The sequence below is a fragment of the Chiloscyllium punctatum genome, chromosome 1, assembly GCF_047496795.1.
Source record: "Chiloscyllium punctatum isolate Juve2018m chromosome 1, sChiPun1.3, whole genome shotgun sequence".
Classification (NCBI taxonomy): domain Eukaryota; kingdom Metazoa; phylum Chordata; class Chondrichthyes; order Orectolobiformes; family Hemiscylliidae; genus Chiloscyllium; species Chiloscyllium punctatum.
The window spans coordinates 92,406,864-92,430,853 of NC_092739.1; the positions used below are offsets into that span (position 1 = coordinate 92,406,864).

At 42.3% G+C, this 23,990-nt stretch overlaps 1 protein-coding gene across 1 annotated transcript in view; it reads left to right on the plus strand.

Annotated features, from left to right (window-relative positions):
• Nucleotides 1-7,565: 7,565 nt before the first annotated feature.
• LOC140482387 (bone morphogenetic protein 2-like) overlaps nucleotides 7,566-23,990 on the plus strand; it is a 30,787-nt gene continuing 14,362 nt past the window's right edge. The window contains exon 1 of the mRNA XM_072579797.1: nucleotides 7,566-8,019. Within this exon, the coding sequence (XP_072435898.1) occupies nucleotides 7,701-8,019 (319 nt within the window). The 5' untranslated portion in view covers nucleotides 7,566-7,700. The remainder of the gene's footprint in view (nucleotides 8,020-23,990) is intronic.

A 23,990-nucleotide genomic window follows, 5' to 3' on the forward strand; every position in this document is an offset into this window, starting at 1 on the left:
ACAGGTGACCCCACTGCACTATACACACTCTCACTCACACATACAGGTTTGTGGGGTGAATTTGTACTTGCACAGTTACATTGTACTTTGCTCAAAAACTGCATGTAAGATTCTGTTAATTCATTTTTTAGATTAGAATCATTCTAAACATTATGGCACAGACAGCAGCACAGAGGGTGCTAATACCCAATACATTGTCTGGGCTGACACCAATTGTTAAAGTTCACTTGAGAATGTAACTTTTAAAACAAAAAGTTTTGCGATTTGCATATGAAAGAAGTCAAACTATCATGGTCATTATTAACAAACAAGATATTTTTCAATGTATAATTTCAGTTACATCACACTATAAACTATTGCTATAAATTCTGTGTCTTACAATCTTATTCTCCACAGCCACCTGATGAAGGAGCAGCGCTCCGAAAGCTAGTGCTCCCAATTAAACCTGTTGGACTATACCCTGGTGTTGTGAGATTTGTACAGATTCAATCAATAAGCACATCGACCTGGACCCAATATACCGGCCACTGCAGCGGACAGCTGGAACTGACAACTGGAAGCGGCAGAGACAAATCACTATAAACGCCGGAGGAAGCATCACAGAAGTGCTTCACAGGAGGCTTCCAAGCACTGAGGATGTCACCTAGACAGGGGACGAAACGTCTGCAACACAAATTCCCAGTTTGGCGAACAGAACCACAACAATGAGCATCCGTGCTACAAATCTTCTCCCAAAATTTGTAACTTCATATCTCCATGCCTTGTTTCATGGCATTTATTTAATCAAGCCAGGAACATTCCCGATATACCTCACAGAACAGTCACTAATACATTCCTTTCTTTCTCACCACACTTGAGTGAATATAACCTGTTCTGGGAGGCTGCACCTGAATGAGGCAAATCCAGCCTGCATATTCCAAAGGTGGCTTTCAGGAGAGGTTCTCCAAATCATCTGTCGTATCTTAGTCTGACGAGTCAGGAGAAACATGGGAAGGCAGCAAAAAATGCAGTGAAAGTACAAATCTGCTCTTTCCTGTAAAATAAAATGCATGGTCATTGAGGACAGGTAAAGTATCTTCAACATGATGAGTGACAATGCTAGAGAGTCATTGTGCAAACCTTCTTCAAATATTTATTCATTTATCCTCCTTTTAACCTTCCTACCACTTTTTCACTCTATACTACATGACAAACTGCAACAACCACTCCTTCTGCTTTGCTTTCATATTAAAAGCTAATCCCTATCCCTCTTTTTTTTATTTCAGGTGCTCAAAATTTAGACCCCTCTGTCACTTCAGGAAGAGAAGGTACGGCTGCAGGAAGAGGCATGGTGACAGGATGAAGCAAGGGCCAGCTCATTGACTATGAACTCTCAAGAGATGCAACCTCTGCACTTGTAGCTATAGCAGAGACAGGCTGCAGTGGAGTTTTGTCTACTGGTCAGGGAGCCAGTGGCTGCCAATACACTGAGGAGCTCCTGCACAGGAATAGGGACCTCCACAGTCATTGTGTGGGCTGGAGATGGGGTCACTCGCAGAGGGACTGAGGAACATCTGTCCATGCTAAGAGCACCTTAAGCAAAGCTTCCTGATTAGGAAGTTCAAATCCCTCTTCCCTTGTAGGACAGACTTACCCCTTTCTGCTCACTGGAGGACAATGAGAATCTAAGCCTGCTGTGTTGAACTCGTGGACAAAATGATGGCATGCAGATCTTCACATCCGTTATCTGGTCAGATTCTCCATGAGGATCGCCAACCTTTCGATGAAGCACACACATCTGAGATATAGCAGGACTCACTTCCTGGGTGGTCTCCTCTACTTTCTTCATCTAGTGATTCAATGTTTTTTTGTAGCTCTACCCACACGTTCCCCTACCTCTTGCTGCAGTTCTGATAGGTGACATGTTGCTGACTCCAGAGGCACAACAGTAGCTTGGAGTTCGGAAAGGGCAAGGCCACCAGCAATCAGTGGTTTCAGCTGTCGGAGACTCCATTGGCTCACAGGACAGCTGAGTAATGTACTCATCAGCTTTCAATGCTGAATCTGTTTGTGATCACATAATATCACACTCTGACTTGAGAGAATCTGCAATGGATCCCTCATCCTCAGAGGTTGTATGCTGGACCTTGACCTCGAGAGCTGAGATTTCTTTGAGATCTCTAAGACTTGGGTGAACACAAACATTTGGGGGTAAGAGCTGCCCATCTCAAATTCCAACATTTCCTGCTGTAGAGCTCTATATACCCTGTGGTGGGCACATGAACATGATGTCATATGTGTTGTCCAAATATACTCTCATGTCCCTGCACTCATTCACTCAGTCTCTAGGGTCAACAATGCTGTCTCACTATCAGCTATCATGCGATTGTTCTATGACTCAGCCAATTCCAGGGTCTTTCCTCTTATGCACACTTTAAAGTACAGATGTCTGGGATGTCACCATCAGTCTTGGCTTGTTCCTCATTATCATGGGCCAATTATTCCTGCAGGCAGAAGGAGGAACACTGTCCAATTTTCCCACAAAGACTAGCACAGGCCTTTGAGGAGAGCTACATGAAGGATTTAGTCTGCCATAATAAAGGAGGTCATCGATCTGTTTGTTGCACTGAACTCAGGTTCAGTTTTGATTCCCATATCTGACAAGCTCCTCCGCGATTTTCAACCAATCTTGCTTGGTCAAGAAGGTTGACCTCTTCTTGTAGCCCATTGGGACAAGGAACTCCAGGAGCCCATCACTAAACTGTGAGGCCATCCTGTATCTTTCCTCTAACATAGCAGCCTCCTAGTTTGCTTCTCGGATCTTCACTTGGGGTAATAGGTTACCCATGAGGCTTCTCTCTGCAGTGCTGAACCATGAAATGCTGGCATCGTTTTAAAGATGGAGCCAGCACTTGCCTTTCAGCCAGATAATGTTGCCATTGGCACTTCAATATCCTCCCTTGCTTGTCACAGTCCCCATGCTGTTAATTTAGGGCTTGAGGTGTTATTGCAGTTGACTGGCCACGTTTCTTTCAATCAAAAGCATCATCCACTTCTGATACATGACCTGTACAGTACAAATCTGTTCAACATCAACTATATGCTCAATGCTTGTCTTAACATTCTGACATAAAAGAATTTAAAATTTCAATATTTTACTTTGACTTCATCGTAACTGCTAGGTGATGACATAGTCATTGATGGTGGTCCTTAAACGTGAGACCAACCTCCTATCCAATTCTACCTTTTTTGTTACATTTTTGTAATGCTAAGTCATATTGAATGAATAATTTAGAAATAAATTGGAAAAATGACCTAGGCATTCTAAAGTGACTCAAAACAATTAAATCCTAGTTCATTTGGTATTCATTTCAGGTTGCTTAAATATAGAAAAAGGATGGAACTTGTGACAAATTAACAATCATCGTGAGGGAAACATGGATGACTGGGAACGAGTAGTATCTTAAAACAGGCTACCACTACACATTGTAAAAGAACAGTGAATTGATAAGCTCAGACCGAAGTGACATTCTTTAAAGCAATGTAAAATGACGGAGCTAATCAGGAGTAAAAATCCTGCCAGACCAACTTTCTTATCTGTTCTGAGGAAATAATATCTCAAATGGACTCTGGAAAGAAAAACAGAAGTTCTGATAGCATCTGTGGAGAGAGAAACAGAGTTAATTTTTCGAGTCCATGTGACTTTTCTTCAGAACTCAACTGTAATGTAGTCTACCTGGGCCTCCAAAAGATACTTGACAAAGTTTTACATTAAAAAATGCAAATTCAGCTGAATTCATTGGGAATTCTGGGTAAAACATTAGAATGGATACAAAATAAAAAACGAAGAAAACAGTTATTTGTGATTAGAACAGATCTGTAACAAAAGTTGCTGCACAAACTACGGAGAGAAAGCAGAGTTAATGTTTTGAGTCCAGTGACTCTTCTTCAGAACTGATCGTAGCAAAGAAAAGGTGGTGTTGAAGAGACAAGGTAGGTTGGAAAAGGAGTAAGCAGTAGGTGGAGATGGAGCGCAGAGAGAGAGAGAATAACAGTTAGGTAGACAAAGGGATGGCTGATAGTAAACCAGAGAGAAAGAAAAGCTGATAGTAGAGACTATAACTAGGTCAAAACGCATTAGCTGCACTAAAGCAGCTCAAGTCATAACAGTGCCTGATTATGAGGATGGATAAAGGACATAGTTGAAGGTGCTCAGGTTCTAAAAGTATTTGAATATAACATTGAGCCCTGAAGATTGCAGGGTGCCCAAGTAGAAAATGAGATGTTGTTCTTCCAGCTTACGTTGAGCCTCAATGGAAAACTGCAGCAGGCATGAAACAGGGATGTTGGCCAAGGAACATGGTGGTGTGTTGTTGTGACACACAACCAGAAGGTCAGAGTCATTTTTTATGAATAGAATGGTCTGATGATGATGGACTTCAGTTACACCGATGGATTGGAATTGTTCTTTTTAAAGATGAGACGGTTGAGATGAGATTTGATAGAGATGTTCAAAATGATAAGGGATTTGGTCAGGGAGAAACTGGTCCTATTGGCAGAAAAATCACAAATCAAACAACATTGATTTAAGGTGAATAGTGAAACAAATAAATGTGATATGAGAATTTTTTTATGCAACATATGGTTAGAATCTAAAATACACTGCCTGAGAGTATGGTGGAGACAGACTCAATCATGGCTCTCAAAAGAGAGATAGATGATTGTCTGAAGACAAAATAAAATCAGGGGTACAGCAAAAATGGCAAGTAGGTAGGACAAGGTGACTTAATGCTGCAGAGAACTGGTATAGACTTGATGATCTTCCTCATGTGCTTCCTCTGGTGCTGTAACCTTTCTGTGATTCATTAAATTGTGGGAGTTAGTCAGGGGGACACAGATTCAAACTGTAAATGGTATGCAGAGGAACCTCGACTATCTGAATACCAGTTATCCGAAAATCAGGCTATCTGAAGGAGATCTTGAGCTCTCGACAGAAACATTACATCCAACACTGGTCACGTCTTTTGTTTACAGTGATTAAAAGTGCTGCTGAGAACAGTCCTGGACTGCTGGGAGCACAGGCACCATCACTAAATGTCTTATCTCCCACACTCTCTCTCCCTCTCTATTCCCACAATTTCCCTGGAGTTCTACAGAGGCGTGTACCCTAAACCGCCCTTTCCCCAGATAATCTCTCCAACATTGTTCTGTACAGGGCAAAGGTGGAACCTGTCAAAAAGTTGCAGTAAAAAGTTGTGTGTGTGTGCACTATTTGGAGATTCACCCCCCCAGCACCACCAAAAGGCAACAGCAGCAGCTGTCTTGTTGGTGTCCAGTCCGGCTGCTCCGGAAAGGGGGCGGGGCAGACGGGGGTGGGCAAAGGGGCAGGTGGGGGGTGGTGTATAGGGTATGGGGTGTGGGTGGGGTGGCAGTGTTGGACGGGGCTAGGGGTGGGCAGGTGGGCAGTGTTGGATGGGGTTGGGGTGTGCGTGGGGGGCAGTGTTGGATGGGTTTGGGGCGGCAGGGTTGGATGGGGTTGGGGGCACATGAGCTGGGGACAAGGTTGGATGGGATTGAGGGCAAGCGGGGGGGGAGGGGCTGTGTTGGACGGGGTTGGGGAAAGCGGGGGCTCACATGCGCTGTAATGCTGCCTTATCTCCTGAACAGGCGGCAGACTTTACAGAAAACTCCGAGCCCCAGAGGAAAGGCATTGAATCGATTAACCGAATAATCAATTATCCGAATGAAATAGTGCCCGCCCATCTTTTTCAGGTAATCGAGGTTCCTCTGTATACAGAACTGATATCAAGAGGCTTTTCAGACATAAAGAAATCAACATGGACAATAGGCTTCTGGCTAGGGCAGTGGATATGAATGTTCAGACCTTTTAAAGAGGTGGTTAATGGAATCCCTACAGCATGAAAGCAGGCCATTCAACCCTCCAAAGCGTATCCTACCCAGACCAACTCCATCCCTGCAACCCCCATTTCCCAGGCTAATCCATTTCGCCTACACATCCCTGGATGCTATGGCAATTTAGTATGGCTAATCCACCCAACCTGCAAAGTACTGGACTGTGGAAGGAAACTAGAGCATCCGTATGAAACCCACGCAGACACAGGGAGAATGTGTAAACTCCACATGGACAGTTGACAAGGGTGGAATTGAACCCAGATCCCTAGTGCTGTGAGACAGCAATGCTAATGACTGAGCCACCATGCCGCCTTAATTGGGCATCACTTGTAGAGTAAGGTTTTACTGGATGAGTCATCTAGCATGGGTTGAAAAAACTTTCACATCCATATTTATTTTGTGATTTATGGCATGCACTGATTAGAATTTAATTCTGGTGTCAGTCTGTTAAACCTTCCAGATGCTTCACAAACTGAAGCGTTGAAACGATTCCAGTCTGTGCTTCTATAACTGCATACAATTTGACTTTGTTTCCTCACATAGACAGGAATGGGGGCTCATAGCTACTGACAGCTTAGAAGATAACTTTAATGCTGTGAAACTAGTCTTCATACCATAAGAATTATACATTAATGGTCCAATCAAATTGATTTGTTTCTGTACTCCAGGATTTCAATAAAGGATTTACTACAGCTGTGGCAGCAGCTGCTGGATTAGTAAAACAGGAAGCCCAAATAGAAAAAAAAAGCACAGAACAGTGGATGCTGGATATTCAAAAAGAAAGCAGAAATTGCTAGAGAAACTCAGCAGATCTGGCAGTAGCTGTGGCAAGGGAAGTATTAGAATTTTGGGTCCAGTGACCCTTCTTCAGTCCAAATGAAAATGTTCTTGCTTTGTCTTATTTCCAGAGAGAATAAAACCTCCCTCTGCATAAAGTACCATCAGAAGAACCTGTTGGGATTTGCAGGCAGCCATCCACAGAGAGACCACCCAGACCCCTAACTCACTGCATACTCTGCAAATTCTCTCTGGACACAAACTGAACAGCTCCAACTTCATAACATTGATAGGCCCAGAGTGAAGCTTGGGCAAAGAACACTCTCCCATAAACAAAATCACATTGTTCCTGAGCCAACATCTCAGTTATCAGGCTCCAATACCCTGGGCGGGGACATGTGGAGAATGCAGACGAGATGGACATAGCTGAGCTGACCACCTGAATTAACAGTGGCACCTGAACACCTTACTTGGCTGCGATTGTGGAAACACAGACCAAACCATGAAGCACTTAATAATTTCTTGCCTGATTAGAAACATCCGGGAGTTATTTGATTTCCAGTAGGGCTTTGACCTGGCTAGGGAATTTGACATTAGAAGTTTGGTTAGAGTCTCTGCTTCTATAATCATACAAAGGAGCAGTCAGATCCCCTGTTGTGTACTTAAATCAGAAAACCTCCCAACAGCCCCATCCATATCTTGATACACTGTTACTTTTTTGTTGTAATCAAACCTGTTGAATAATTTTGTCATTTTGTGAGAGTTTTATTGCCATTATTTATTTTGTTTTATCGCAGCCTTTTAGAATTCTAAATAACTTCACACCTGCTATGGGTGTGCTATTAATAAAATCTCTGTTATTTAAAGGAAAAGGAATAAACAAAAGGCGATGGCGCACAGGGTCAACTTTGGACACACAATATAAACCCACGCACTCGGACTGGAACAAATAGCTGCAAGAGAAAGCGTCCAGTCGCATCATTACTTCCTGGTGCAGGACCTGCCAGGAATTTTGACGGCAAGCTCACAGCATGGAATTGTACCGCTATTATCCCATGTATGTTTCTATTTATTTGGCGCTAACATGCTCCAAGAGCAGCGAGATGAAAAATCAATCCGGTCTGAGGTGGAGAGACGAGAAACAAATCCGGATTGAAACGATCAAGAAGGCAGTCATGGAACAACTGGGGCTGTTGAGACCACCTATTTCGGGAAGAAATATTTCGGGAACACAGGAGAAAAAAATGCAGAAACTTTACCGACAGCGCGTGAGGCATTTGGATCAAAATATTGGCTTGACCAACAAGGACGCAATCAGAATGAGTTCTGTCAACATCTTTGTGGAGAAGGGTAAGCACATTAATGGTGTGTATATTAGCATGTAATTTGATTCAGTCGTAGCCAATGTATCGTGGTAACATTTTAGCCACACACTGTAAATATCCACTAACCCGAACTCTTGTTTTTCCTGTTAGAATTAAACTTTTTGGCTCCAACGTTGAGCATAAATTTTGAAACACATATCGATTTTTAAGGAAATAAATTTGAGAAAATTAATGCTGTTAAATTTGCCTTCTCTCTGTCACGTGGATGAGTTATGGGAGTTCGTTTTCCAGGTTCCCCCTGCTCGCGGCTGAATTCTAACTCGGTAGATTGTCCTAAAGTGAAACCGCCCCAACTTGAACACTGGGATTGTGGGCTCCTTTTTTGAGAGTTAGTGTTTGTGCGAAGGAACGCAGGCAGCTATTTCAGGACAATTTTTGGGACTCAGGGGCCCCCACTTGCTGGTAGTGGAATTGGCTCATCTATTTCTACACCTGTATTTAGGATTACTGTACATAACATATACAGCACGGGAGCAACTAGTCCTTGCCAATGTTCTTGTTCCATTCTCCCCACTTTTTATAATCTAATTCTACCAAACATTCCTTTCTCCCCCAAATGTATACCGAGCTTCTCCTTAACTGCATTTATACTATTGACTTCCCTCTGTCCCTATTGAAGGAAGTTGCAAATTCTCAGCGCATTTTGGGTAAAGACACTTCTTCTGAATTTCATGTCAAAATACTTAGTAATCTTGTATTGGTGACGTCTATTATGTTCTTTCCCACAAGATGAAGCATTCTGTTTATATTCACTTTATCAAAATATTTTATAATATTAAAAACCACTCAGCCTTTTATCCAAGAAAAAACAGAGCCAACCTATCAACCCTTTCCTGCTATATACACACAGGTCTCTCTGATGTTATCCTTATAAATCTTCTCTGAACCTTTTCTGTGCCTCTGTGTCCCTTTTTATAATACAGTAAGCAGAGCTGCACACAGTACTCTTTTTAAGTGCAATAAGGTAAAATTAATGCAGGCTTCTTGTAACTTTCCCTTCTTGTTTCAATTTTAATCCTGTAGAAATAAAGCTTAATTTTTACTTTACATTTTATGGTCTTGCTAACTTGTGTTGCAACATTTAGTGATTGGCATGCTTGAACTCTTGAGTTCCCCTACCTGACTTCGACTCGCAGGTTCCATGTAATAAATGACTTCACTATTCTTCCTATCAAAATGTACTAGCTCATATTTGTCTGCATTGACCTTCATTTGGCAATTATTTGTCCATTTGGCAAATTTATTCATATCTCTAACTTGTCACAGTCCTCTTCAGTATTAACTTTCCCACTAACATCATTTCATCCAGAAATTTAGAAATTGTATTTTTGATTTCAAATCATTAATATAAATTGAGAACAGAAGTGATTCCAGTCCAGTTCCACATGGAAAGCAGCTTTCCACCTTCTGCCACGCTGACTAACAACACTTCACAGCAACCCTCTCTGCATTAAGTCTTGAACCTAATTAGCAACCTATTCTGCCACCTGCCCCAAACTCTAAATTCTCTAAATTTTTCATTAATCTTTTACGGGCACCTTATCAAAGATCTTTTGAAAATTTGGATAAATTGCATCTATTGATTTGATTTATTATTGTCACATGTACCTAGGTACAGCGAAAAGTTTTGTTTTGTGTGCAGTACAGACAGATCATATCATTCAAAGTACATAAGGGTAGTAGAACAGAGTGAGGAATACAATGTTATGGCTGCAGAGAAGGTGCATAAGGAGTGAGATCACATTAAATTTAAAATTTGAGAGTTCCATTCAGAAGTCTAATAACAACGGGGAAGAAGCTGTTGATGAATCTCTTGGTACGTGTGTTTAAGCTTTTGTATCTTCTGCTCAATGGAAGAAGTCAGAAGAGATTATAACCAGGGTATGAGGGGTGTTTGATGATGTTGGCTGCTTTTCCAAGGCAGCAAGAAGTATAGATGGAGTCAATGGATGGAAGGTTGGCTTGCATAATAGACTGGGCTGTGTTCACAACTCTGTTATTTCTTATGGTCCAGGGCAGACCGGTTGCCATAACAAGCTGCAATGTATCCAGATTAATACCTATTCTCATGATAATCTCTGCAAAAATTCAATAAGTTGCTGAAGCAAGATTTTCCATTTAGATATCCATGCCAACTATTCATTATATTTCTTACTTATAGATGTTCGTACTTTTTTCATTGGTACGAATTTCATTTCTTTTAAAATATGAAAATGCAATCCGTGGACAAGAGGTTTTGATCGTAGAGGGTTTGGTACATCCCACGTTTATTTAAATGCATTTACCTCATTACTCATCAAGAAACTTGACACCATCCAGACATAGCAGCCACTGAAATGGCACCTCATCTGCAAGCATTTACTCTCTTCATCATTGACACATGCAATGTGTACTATTTATGAAATAAAAACCAAAAGAACAGTGGATGCTGGAAATCAGAAACACAAACAGAAATTGCTGGAAAATCTCAGCAGGTCTGCAGCATCTGGGGAGAGAAATCAGTGTTAATGTTTGGGTCAAAAGCTCTTTCCTCAGAAATCCCTTGGATTTCTTTTTCCTAACTGATATGTGTTTATTTATTCATGTGTTCCATTTGTTATTTCCTTTTAGTGGAATATGTTTTCATTATATTTTGTTGAATTCCATTTTAAATATTTTCCATAGTTATAGAGTCGTAGAAATGTACAGCATGGAAACAGACCCTTCAGTCCAACTCGTCCATGCCAACCAGATGTCCTAAATTAATTTAGTCCCATTTGCCAGCATTTGGCCCTTTTCTCTCTAAACCTTTCCTATTCATGAACCCATCCAGATGCCTTTTAAATGTTGTAATTGTACTAGCCTTCACCACCTCCTCTAGCAGCTTGTTCCATAAATGCACCACCCTCTGCAGGCCGCTCCCTCACCACCCGACACCTGGAGGAAGTACGCCTCATCTTCCGCTGGGGAACCCTTCAACCCCAGGGTATCAATGTGGACTTCACTAGTTTCCTCATTTCCCCTCCCTCCACCTTACCTCAGTTCCAACCTTCCAGCTCAGCATTGTCCTCATGACCTGTCCTACCTGCCAATCTCCCTTCCCATCTATCCACTCCAACCTCCTCTCTGACCTATCACCTCCATCCCCACCCCCATTCACCTATTGTACCCCTTGCTACTTTCTCCCCAGCCCCACCCCGCCTCATTTATTTCTTCACCCTGGAGGCTTCCTGCCTTTATTCCCGATGAAGAACTTTTGCCCGAACTGTCGATTTTCCTGCTCCTCGGATGCTGCCTGACCTGTTGTGCTTTTCCAGCACCACTCTGATCTAAACTCTGGTCTCCAGCATCTGCAGTCCTCACTTTTGCCTAGTTGAAAAAGATGCTCCCAGGTCAATTTTAAGTTTCTCCCTTACCCGAAGACCTTGTCTATTCACTCTTTCCATGTCCCTCATGATTTTATAAACCTCTATAAGGTCACTCCTCAGCTTCCGACACTCCAGGGAAAGCAGCCCCAGCCTATTCAGCCTCTCCCTATAGCTCAAATCCTCCAACCCTGGCAACATTCTTGTAAGTGTTTTCTGAACCTTTTCAAATTTCAAAACACCTTTCCTATAGCAGGGAGACCAGAACTGAATACAGTATTCCAAAAGTGCCCTAAACCATGTCCTGTACAGCTGCAAGATGATCTTTCAACTCCTGTACTCAATGCCACTGAACAATAAAGGCAAGCATACCAAATGCTTTCTTCATCACTCTGTCTACCTGTGACTCCACTTTCAAGTAGCTACAAACCTGCACTCCAAGGTTGTTTTGATCGGCGACATTCCATAGGCCCAACAGTCTTCTAAATTGTTGTTTGCCAATACAGTTGCCAGTACAGTTGCCTATTTTGTTTCCTGAAGTTCTATTCTCAGCTTCTCATAATCAGATTTACTCCAATGTATTAACTGTTTTTGTCATTATTGTGTCATTCACTATTATAATCTTAAAGCACATGGTCATATTGTCCATATCTCCCCCTCTCTTAGCCTCTGATCGCATAGTTCATTCCCAAGTAATTGATTCAATATCGGCGCTTCCTTTCTCAGATGTATTATATTTAGAAGTTGCACACCTTTTAAATAATATCCTGTTTGCCTATTCTTACCACCAAAGGGATTAACCTAACAATTTATCACATAATACTCCATCTGCCATCATGTGGCCCACTTATTTACCTTGTCCATATCTCTTTACTACCTCTTCACAGTTCATAACCCCACCTACACTTTTACACTATTATTTTAACAACTAAGTATCCCCCAATAGGGCACTGTAAAAAAAATGCAAACTAACGGTTAATAGAAACTTCTAAAAGGTAAATGGAAACCTATTAAATGAAAATAGCATTATCCGAGATGATGATGCACTCCAGCTCCTGTAGTGCCCAGTGGTCTCTAAAGGCCTCCATTGTGCTGATGGACATCCCATGCTGCCTCTGAATAGGCACACCTACCTTCCTATCATTAGTGAAGTGACCTCTTAACTCTAAGTGAACAATGTAAATCATAAATCACTGAGCCTGCAGCACCAATCCTTGTAGCACTGTACTAGATAACACCTATTAGCTTGAAAGTGCTCTACTTACCCAATACTCACTTCCTGTATCTCCTGCCCATGCTAATAGATTGCCCCAAATCCATTAGCCCTTATTAATCTTTTGTGTCAAACTTAATTCAATACCTTGTGGAAATTAAGTATTATACTTTCCTTATCTAGCCAATTCGTTGCAACCTCAAAGAATTCCAATAAAATTGTCAAGTATAATTTCCCTTTGACAAAGCTATTCCATCAAATCCTCGTATGCACTGGATTTTACAAGCCCACCCACAGGCCGCAAAGCAAGGTGGACCTGTAAAATCAGGTGGACCTGTAAAATATGGGTCTCCTGTCAGCCCACATGTCACACTCATCCCCAGTATGGTCTCATGTGAGAGGATCAGGTGGGCTGCACCTGTGGAAACCCTTAGTGGGAAGTTGATGCTGATTTTTAAAACTCTAACAGTCTTCAGGCTTAAAGTGACCTTTTACAGCAATATAAGCCTTTTCTATTAATCTAATATAATACCTACCTTGTCTAGTGAGCCCTTGATGGATCTTTCTCACTGAGTTTTTGTGTTTTGGTGGAATGTATATTTGCCAAATAAAATTAATTGCTTCCTCAAATGATTTTTGCTCTTTATTTACCGTTACTTTTTGACTATTTACCCACATCACCCATCTTACCAATGTAATTGGCTTTGTTTTAACTTTGCTTTGAAAATATAACAAGCAATGTGGATAATGGGGGTCCTTTCGGTGTATATCTGTACTTCCATAAGGCATTTGATAATGTGCCACATAAGTGGTTAATACACAAGATAAGATCACACGCGGCTAGTGATAATATATTAGCTTGGATTGCGAATCAGCTAATCATTAGAAAGCAGAGAGTCAGGATAAATGGCGAATGCGCCTCTATATAGATTCAATGTATGGTATCAGTAGTTTTTAAAAATAATGGGCTGAATTATTCAGTGAGATTTATGTAGTGTGGTCCATGTTGGCTCATGTTGACCTTTCTCCTGCAATCATCCACACTTCAGCTGATTAATTATGCACCTGACCTCTTCAGCGCCTGGTTCAGGTAATCATACAGCGGGAGCAGTGGAAGTGCTTGCCATTGCTGGAGCATTGTGATGTTCTCTGCTGGTGCTGTATTTAAACATTAGCTCCACAGAACTTCAGATGATGCAAACCAGGAACTGCTCTTTACATTTTGCTGCTTCCACCCTTGAATCTTAACAAATAGCGCAGAGAGAAAAGCTGTGATCCATTTCAGGTGGATGTGGTTGTCGGGAGAAGTGGAGTGTTCTGACTGACAAAGGAGATCGTGTCACTAGATGCGGACAGCCTGGGATGGAGATAGCCACCTGGGTAAGTGTTGTCATCAGAAACAACCAGGAGTGCCGTAAGAAGCTTAATACCCTTTTGTGCTCCACAAGATACGTGTCACCATCTGTTCTCTGCTACATCTCCCTCACAAGGCCACAACTCACCAAAATGAGTGGACTACAACTCACTGTTGCACGTTGCATGTTCACTCAGAAGCTCCCAGCCACCTCATCCTCTCAAGCTACTGATCTTTCCTGTCCTCTGCATTTCCTATTCACTCACTTCAATATCTCTCCTGCTCGTGCATCATCACAAACAACTCGCCCATTTACTTGCATCATACTCAATCCCTCTCTTTGGGTCATTACACGGTATATGACAAAAACCTGTCATGAAACAAAAAAAAACAGAAATAGCTGGAGAAACTCAGAAGGTCTGGCAGCATCTTTGAGAAGAAAGCAGAGTTTATGTTTTGAGGCCAGTGACTCTTCATCTGCCAAAATTGAGCCAAGAGGGCCAGAACCAGCAGCAGGTAACAATAGGTTCCTCACCTTGAAATGAGCAGAAACTGTTGTAGATGGATGGAGGACTGAGTGACTATTCATACAGGGCTCTCAGACCTCCACGAGTAACAAACTGAGTGAGCTTCATGCTTTCTGTCCACTATATCGGACTAAAAGAACGTAAGTTAAACAAACTTTCATGCATTTACTTCAATACACAGATTTCTTCAACCATTCCAGAATGTTCTCCTGGCCTCTGGAACTGGTCAGATGCCATTAGCCATGTGGTCAATCCAGTCATAACCGCTGTGGCAAATGATGATGTCACTTCTGCCCCCTCCGCCCCATAGACCGCAGCTACTGCCAACCATCCCGCCTCCACGATCACCGTCCAGACAATCACCTCAGTGATCGCTGGGAAGATGACTGCTTCCGTGACCACCACAGGATCCACCGCCGCATTCGCTCCTCGCATGCTGCCTGACCTGCTGTGCTTTTCCAGCGCAACACTCTCGATTCTGAGCTTCATTGTGGCCTGGCATCTGTGACATCCCAGATGCACTTGTGGGCCAGGGATTAGGAGATGCTACAGTGATTCCTAGTTGCTCTTGGAACAATCCGCTGCCATATAAATTCTATGACATGGACTGGCACCAGGATGGGATGACTATCCATTTTTTTCTAAGCCCAGTCATAGCAGTGGGAGCAGAGCAGAGCAGAGCAGAGCAGTGAGAATCTTCACTGAATCCCAAAGCAGAACTCCTGAATAAAAACTGAAATAAATGTGGATGCTGTAAATCAGAAACAAGCACAGGAATTGTTGGAAATACTTAGCAAGTCTGGCAGCACTTGTGAAGAGAAATCAGAGTTAATGTTTCGAGTCCATTCTGAGGATGGGTCACTGGACTGGTAACGTTAACTCGGATTTCTCTTCACAGTTGCTGCCAGACTCCAGGATAATGCATTGCTTCCCAGGTGCTAGGATCAAGGATGTTTTGGAACAGCTGCAGGACCATAAGACATAGGAGCAGAAATTAAGCCATTTAGCTCATCGAGTCTGCTCTGCCATTCAATCATCGCTGATAAGTTTCTCAACTCTATTCTCCCACTTTCTCCCCCTATCCCTTGATCCCTTTGACAATCAAAAACCTATCTATCTCAGTCTTAAATATATTCAATGACCTGGCCTCCATAGCCTTCAGTGGCAATGAGTTCCATAGATTCACCACTTTCTGGCTGAAGACGTTTCTCCTTATTTCCGTTGTAAAAAGTCTTCCCTTTACTCTAAGGATATGCCCTCAGATCTTAGTCTGTCCTCCCAATGGAAACATCTTCCCAACATCCACACTGTCCAGGCCATTCAGTATTCTGTATGTTTCAATTATATCCCCCTCATCCTTCTAAACTCCATCGAGTATAGACCCAAGTACTCAAACGTTCCTTGTATGTTAAGACTTTCATTCCTGAGACCATTCTTGTGAATCTCCTCTGAACATGCTCCAAGGCCAGTACATCTTTCCTGAGATATGGGGCCCAAAACTGTACACAATACTCCAAATGTGTTCTGACCAGAGCCTTATAGAGCCTCAGAAGTACATCCTTGCTTTTATATTTGAGTCCTCTTAAAATAAATGCCATCATTGCATTTGCCTTCCTAACTACCAACTCAGTCTGCAAGTTTACCTTGAAAGAATCCTGGACCAGAACTGTCAAGTCTCTTTGCACTTCAGTCTTCTGAATTTTCTCTCCATTTAGAAAATAGTCCATGCTTCTATTCTTCCTAGCAAAGTGCATGACCTCACACTTTCCCATGTCATACTCCATCTGCCACTTCTTTGCTCACTCTCCTAACCTGTCCAAATCCTTCTGCAGCCTCTTTGCCTCTTCAGTGCAACCTGTCCCTCCACCCATCTATGTCATCTGCAAACTTAGCCAGAATACGCTTGGTTCCTTCATCTAGATCATTAATGTTTAAAGTGAAAAGTTGTGATCTCAACACTGAGCCTTGCAGAACACCACTTGTCACTGGCTGCCATCTTGAGAAGGACCCTTCCGTCCCCACTCTCTGCTTTCTGCCAGACAGCCAAGCTTCAATCCATGCTAGTACCTTGCCTCTGACACCATGGGCCCTTATCTTACTCAGTAGCTACCTGTGCGGCACCTCATCAAAGGCCTTCTTAAAGTCCAGCTAGATAACATCCATTGACTCTCCTTGGTCTAACCTGCTTGTTACTCCCTCAAAGAATTCTAGCAGGTTTATTAGGTTTGACCTCCCCTCAATGAAACTATGCTGACTTTGTCCTATTTACAAAATACTTCCAAGTATTCAGAAATCTCATCCTTCACAATGGATTCCAGGATCTTACCCACAGCTTAGGTTAGGCTTATCAGACTGTTATTTTCCATCTTTTGCATTACTCCTTTTTTAAACAGGGGTGTCACATTAACGATTTTCCAGTCTTCTGGGACCCTCCCTGATTCTAGTGATTCCTGAAAGATCATCACTAATGTCTCCACTATCTCTTCAGCTATCTCCCCTAGAACTCTGGGTGTAATCCACCTGGTCCAGGTGATTTATCCACCTTTAGGCCATTAGCTTTTCTAGGACCTTCTCCTTGGTGATGGCCACCATACTCAGCCTGACCACCTCTCCCTTGAATTTTTGGAATGTTAGTCATGTCTTCCACTGTGAAGACTGATGTGAAGTAATTATTCAGTTCCTCAACCATTTCCTTATTCCCCACTCCTACCTCTTCAGCGTCATTTTTCAGTGGTCCAATGTCCACTTTTACCTCTCTTTTGCCCTTTATATATCTAAAGAAACTCCCTCCCCCTGAAGGGGAGGGTGGTTGTACCAACAACATAGGTGAACAAAAGGATTGGGTCTTGAAAGCAGAATACATGGAATCAGGCAGCAAGTTAAAAAGACCTGAATCTCAATAAAGCTTAGAATTAAGAGCTAAATGGTGACCATGAAACTGTTGCTGATTGTTCAGAGAAAACTCTGCAAACCCTGTTTGGTTCAGAGAAACCACTGTCTTTACCTGATCTGATCTGCATGCAATTCCAAACCGACAGCAATGTGGTTGACTCTCAACTACTTTCTGAGCAGTAACTGCAGTCCAAGCCAGTGACGCCCACATCCCATGAATGAACTTTAAAGAATAAAGTGACACTGTGTCTGACACATGTGGGATTTGGACTTTCTCTTCCACTGGTTTTGGGGATTTGCAGCTGCTGGCACTGTCTTTGGAGGCTGTGCAATAGCTACTGGAAGTTACTGGGTTTGGTGAAGGTGTCCCACTGAATGTCTTCTTTGAGGCTGATATGTGATGGTCAGCAACACTGCAGGTTAACCTCCAGGACCTGGTTATATCCCTGATGTGTGATCAGATAATTTATGTTCAATCTGAAAAATAGAACAGCATATCAGTAATGGTATGCATGGTCTCTCACATCAGTCACAAGGAAATGACATGTTATGGCCTTGTGGTGTCATTGGGCCCTTGCCTGCAGAAGGAGAACAATAAGAAGCTCTTAACTCTTTATGCAGATATAAGAGCATTATTAAAACACCTCCTCCATTAGTTTGTCTAAGTACAGGCATTTCTCCATTTTGACAGCACCCACTGCCAAATAAAGCCACCCCTTAACATTGCAGGCCATGCTATTGCAGACTTATAATTAGGTGTGGAATGATGCAGCTCTGAAGCATTGTGTTCCATTGTCAGGTATGACAAGTTATTCAGAATTCACAAAGTAAAGTGAGACTTTTAAGATTGTATCTGCATAGCTTTGACAGGGGGACAATTTATGCAAAATATACAATGGTTATAATTACTTGAAGCCTTAATTTGACATAATCATAGTTGTCAAAATAACAAACTTTCAGTAGAAGGCAATTTGATGGCAGATAGGTAGCATTACACAATTAGCTGGATGCATAATTAGCACTTTTGCCCCTAGCAGGGCCTCACAAGTAAATAATTGCATAGCACCTGCAGAGGGAAGAATAGGTATCACCAAGAGTTATGCATGCAGTGGCTGCTACTTGGCTCCTTGTTGTGTAGTTCAGTTTGGTGCAAAGATGGCGAGGTTTCAATTTTGTGTCCTTATGAGTGCATTTGCAGTTTCCACCTGAGACGAACAATGATCCTGTTCCCAATCCTTCATGATTCCTTTTATGTTACTGTTCTTGTAACCCTGATGAATTTTCAGCTCCCCGCAACACCCCTCCATTTTCATTCAACCCATTATATCTCATTACTCTCTTTAAGGCACTGTTAATGTTCTCCATTTACCCTCTAAGATCATGGCTTTGTGAAATGCCATGCCGTTGTTGACCATTCACTCTTCTCATATTGAAGCGAGCATGATTATAAATTGTCATAAATCACTTGGAAGACTGTCTTGATTCTCAAGTGCCATTACTCCTAAAATTTAATCATTTAAGCAAAGTACCCAAACTTCTCAAATTCCCTAATTTACTGGTCTGATGGAATCAAATTAACAGAAAACACTGACTAGGTTCCTATACTTAACAAGAATTGCTTTTTTATTAGATATAAATAAGTTTGTTAGGCACAGGTAAACAAAGTACAGATTGTTAACACATAACTCTGCTAGTTGAAACTCTAACTCTTTTAAATCTCTCTACACCCAGACAGTGAGACACAGCAGACAATAAAGAAAAGTATACGTTGAGGGAAAAGTGTTCAACAGTTTAACAGCACCAGCCCTCACAATTGATAAGGTGGTCCTTCTGTTTACCAACTCCTTCTGTACTCTTATCCCTTTGTTTCCAGAACCTCAACTCTTTGCCAAAAAATAGCATTTACACATTAATTGCATAATTTCATCGTCACTGATGTGATGACGCTGCTCCTTTGACAAGGTAATGTTGTCCTTGGCTTTTTTTCAGTGAGGTGATAAAAGACACAGACTCCGAAAAGTCTGGGGTTGAAGGGTTTTACAGTCAATTTGCTTATACCTAACAGATACTGCCTAAGGCAGAAGGCCTTCAAGTTATAAAAAAAAAAATCACCTGCACAATGAAAGGGTGCTGGCCAGTTCTCCCAGCTCAGCTTATCTCTGGTTTGGTTTGGTTTTTAAGAGTAGTGGGAAAAGAAAGCTGCTGGACCCAATGAATCAGGTCCAGGTTGGTACTCTCTCTCCTGTAAGACCCCATGTTTGATTTTACCTTTTGTGCCAAAGGGTGTTTATGGGGACTGTTGCCAGTATTGGGAACTGCATCATTAAGTTGATATAACTTGTTGGGTTTTCAGATTGGTTAAGATATTCGGTATTCTGTTCTCTTTTGTCTGTGTTTCATTCAGTAATCTTGTAAATAAATTGTGTTATGTTTAAAAGTGCATGGTTTGACCACTGCATCCCTCCTGGAATATCTGTGTTACATCTGCTTAAAACACCTCGATAAGTTAGGGTCTGGGCTACCTTCTTCAAATGTTTTGAGCAGTCTGGCTTGGTCCATAACACTGATTAAAGCAAATGGTGGAAGAGGATGGTTAGCGATTATTCAGATTTTTGGTTAGCTCACTGCCGAGAGAAAGAGCTCCTGTCTCTGTGTTTTTCACATGTACCAGCTGTTCAGCTGCTGAGGAGCCAATCAGAGAGTTGTCCTTAGGCTGATGACCTCTGGTATCCACAACCAGATATAGTTACAAAAGCCAATCAGCACTATTGCTGGTCAAATCTTACTGTTTCTGTTACTGGCCAAATCTCGCTCTACATACATACTCTGATGCTACACCATATTAGCTGTCTTCCGCCACTGTTTCCAAACAGCATAGGGTCACTGAGTCATAGAGATGTACAGCATGGAAACAGACTCTTTGGTCCAACCTGTCCATGCCGACCAGATATGTGTAAACACAACTCACAATGAGTTCCAGTAACTTGCCTATAGAAGTGCAACAACTCTTTCTAAGTCCTTAGCTTTAAGCAATCCTTTTCCCATTTCAGTCCATAGTCACAAATGAAGGAGAGTAAAATATATAGACAATAGACAATAGGTGCAGAAGTAGGCTATTCTGTCCTTCGAGCCTGCACCACCATTCATTATGATCATGGCTGATCATCCTCAATCAGTATCCTGTTCCTGCCTTATCTCCAAAACTCTTGATTCCACTATTCGTGAGAGCTCTATCCAACTCTTTCTTAAACGAATTCAGAGACTGGGCCTCCACTGCCTTCTGGGGCAGAGCATTCCACACACCCACCACTCTCTGGGTGAAGAAGTTTCTCCTCATCTCTGTCCTAAATGGCCTACCCCTTTTAAGCTGTGTCCTCTGGTTCAGCACTCACCCATCAGCGGAAACATGTTTCCTGCCTCCAGAGTGTCTAATCCTTTAACAATCTTATACATCTCAATCAGATCCCCTCTCAGTCTTCTAAACTCAAGGGTATACAAGCCCAGTCGCTCCAATCTTTCAACATAAGATAGCCCGCCATTCTAGGAAATGACTTCGTGAACCTACGCTGCACTCCATCAATTGCCAGAATGTCTTTCCTCAAATTTGGAGACCAGAACTGCACACAGTATTCCAGGTGCGGTCTCACCAGGGCCCTGTACAGCTGCAGAAGAAACTCTTTGCTTCTATACTCAATCCCTTTTGTTATGAAGGCCAGCATGCTATTAGCTTTCTTCACTACCTGCTGTACCTGCATGTTTGCCTTCATTGACTGGTGTACAAGAACACACAGATCTCTTTGTACTGCCCCTTTACCTAATTTGATACCATTGAGGTAGTAATCTGCCTTCCTGTTCTTGCCACCAAAGTGGATAACCATACATTCATCCACATTAAGCTGCATCTGTCCACTCACCTAACCTGTCCAGGTCACCTTGTAATCTCCTAACATCCTCCTCACATTTCACACTGCCACCCAGCTTTGTATCATCAGCAAATTTGCTAATGTTACTAATAATACCATCTTCTATATCATTAACATATATTGTAAAAAGCTGCGGCCCCAGCACTGATCCCTACGGTACCCCACTGGTCACTGCCTGCCATTCCGAAATGGAGTCGTTTATCACTACTCTTTGTTTCCTGTCAGCCAACCAACTTTCAATCCAAGCCCGCCATTCTAGGAAATTACTTTGCCCCCAATACCATTTGCCCTAAGTTTGCTCACTAACCTCCTATGTGGGACTTTATCAAAGGCTTTCTGAAAGTCCAGGTACACTACATCCACTGGATCTCCCTTGTCCATCTTCAGAGTTATATCCTCAAAAAATTCCAGAAGATTAGTCAAGCTTGATTTCCCCTTCATAAATCCATGCTGACTCTGACCTATCCTGTTACTGCTATCCAGATGTGTCGTAATTTCATCCTTTATAATTGACTCCAGCATCTTTCTCACCACTGAGGTCAGACTAACTGGTCTATAATTTCCTGTTTTCTCTCTCGCTCCTTTCTTAAAAAGTGGTACAACATTAGCCACCCTCCAATCTGCAGGAACTGATCTTGAATCTATCGAACTCTGGAAAATAATCACCAACGCATCCACAATTTCTAGAGCCATCTCTTCCTGTACCCTGGGATGTAGACCATCAGGCCCCGGGGACTTATCAACCTTCAGACTTAACAGTCTCTCCAACACCAATTCCTGGCAAATACAAATTCCCTTCAGTTCAGGTCCTTCAGCCACTGTTACCTCAGGGAGATTGCTTGTGTCTTCCCCAGTGAACACAGATCTGAAGTACCAATTCAACTCTTCTGCCATTTCTTTGTTCCCCGTAATATATTCCCCTGTTTCTGTCTTCAAGGGCCCAATTTTAGTCTTAACCATTTTTTTCCCTTTCACATACCTAAAAAAGCTTTTACTATCCTCCTTTATATTATTGGCCAGTTTACCTTCATGCCTTATTTTTTCTCTGCATATTTCCTTCTTAGTAGTCCTCTGTTGTTCTTTAAAAGCTTCCCAGTCCTCCGTTTTCCCACTCATCTTTGCTATGTTATACTTTTTCTCTTTTGACTTTATATGTTTCCTAACTTCCCTCGTCAGCCACGGCCACCCCTGCCTCCTCATAGGATCTTTCTTCCTTTTTGGAATGAACTGATCCTGTATCTTCTGCATTATACCCAGAAATATCTGCCATTGTTCCTCCACTGTCATCCCTGCTAAGGTATTGCACCATTGAACTTTGGCCAGTTCCTCCCTCATAGCTCCATAGTTCCCTTTATTCAACTGAAATATTGTCACTACCGATTGTACCCTCTCCCTTTCAAATTGCAGATTGAAGCTTATTGTATTATGATCACTACCTCCTAATGGATCCTTCACTTCGAGGTCCCTGATCAATTCTGGTTTGTTGCACAATACCAGATCCAGAATTGCCTTCTCCCTGGTCGGCTCCAGCACCAGCTGTTCTAAGAATCCATCTCTGAGGCACTCCACAAAGTCTCTTTCTTGAGGTCCAATACCATCCTGATTCTCCCAGTCTACCTGCATGTTGAAAATCCCCCATACCAACTGTAGTAACATCTTTGCGACAGGCCAATTTCAGCTCCTTATTCAACTTACACCCTACATCCATACTACTGCTTTTCAGAAAATTGTGAGACATCCCTCCCCCTCAGATTTCCATCCCCTCCTCTGCTCCATGAAACTCTTCACTTCTATCTTGAATTGTTATATCACACCATCATCCTTTCCTTCGTGACACAGACAATTGAATCCCATTTTCAGAAATGAACAGCTCATATTCCCCAGCACTGCACAGATTGTCCCTGAATACCTAAACCTAAATGTCGAAGACTGGCTGTGGTGCATCCCCCTGGACTAATGTGGGAGAACATCCCTGATTGAGCATGACGCAGCCATCAGAGGATGTCTCCAAAGAATTCTCACTGACCTAGCTGAAATTCCTGGAGTGCTTACACTCGATCTGAAGAGTTTGCCACAATGCAATCATCAGTCTGCAAGGACACTGAACATTGGATTGATGTCAAACCAAGCACCTGATCAACTGTGGTCAGTTCCTTGGATGGAGATTGGATGTGCCTCTTGTCAGAAGGTGGCAGTACTCCCTGACTCGCTGTAGCCTCCCTTTACTCCACTAAATCTGGTCCCTTTTGACTTTCAGACATTGCCATTAACTTGAAGCATGCAGTGTGTTTGCTGTGTAAGCAATTGGCACAGGCTGCAAGTGTGACCTTTACATAGCCCAGTATTGTCCAGTCGGCAAGTCAACTCCTTACCTCTGTGCTCTGAACATGAGGAAAACCTCTCCATCTTGCTAAATAATATTGCAAGACAGTGAAGCTGATAGCCTGTATATAAGGTGTAGCTGGACAAAATATGAGCTGAATGACAGTGCAAGCCACAAAGAAGGCAGAATTGGAAGCTGCATTGAAATGAGGTGAGCTTTGCTATTAATGAGATGAAAATGCACAATAAGGTAATAGTTGTTGATTAGCGAAATTCAGAACTCACTGTTGAAAGCTTAGGGAGAAAAATCACTTTTTTTCCTACATAATTAGGAAGCTCACCATTGCCCATCCTACTCATC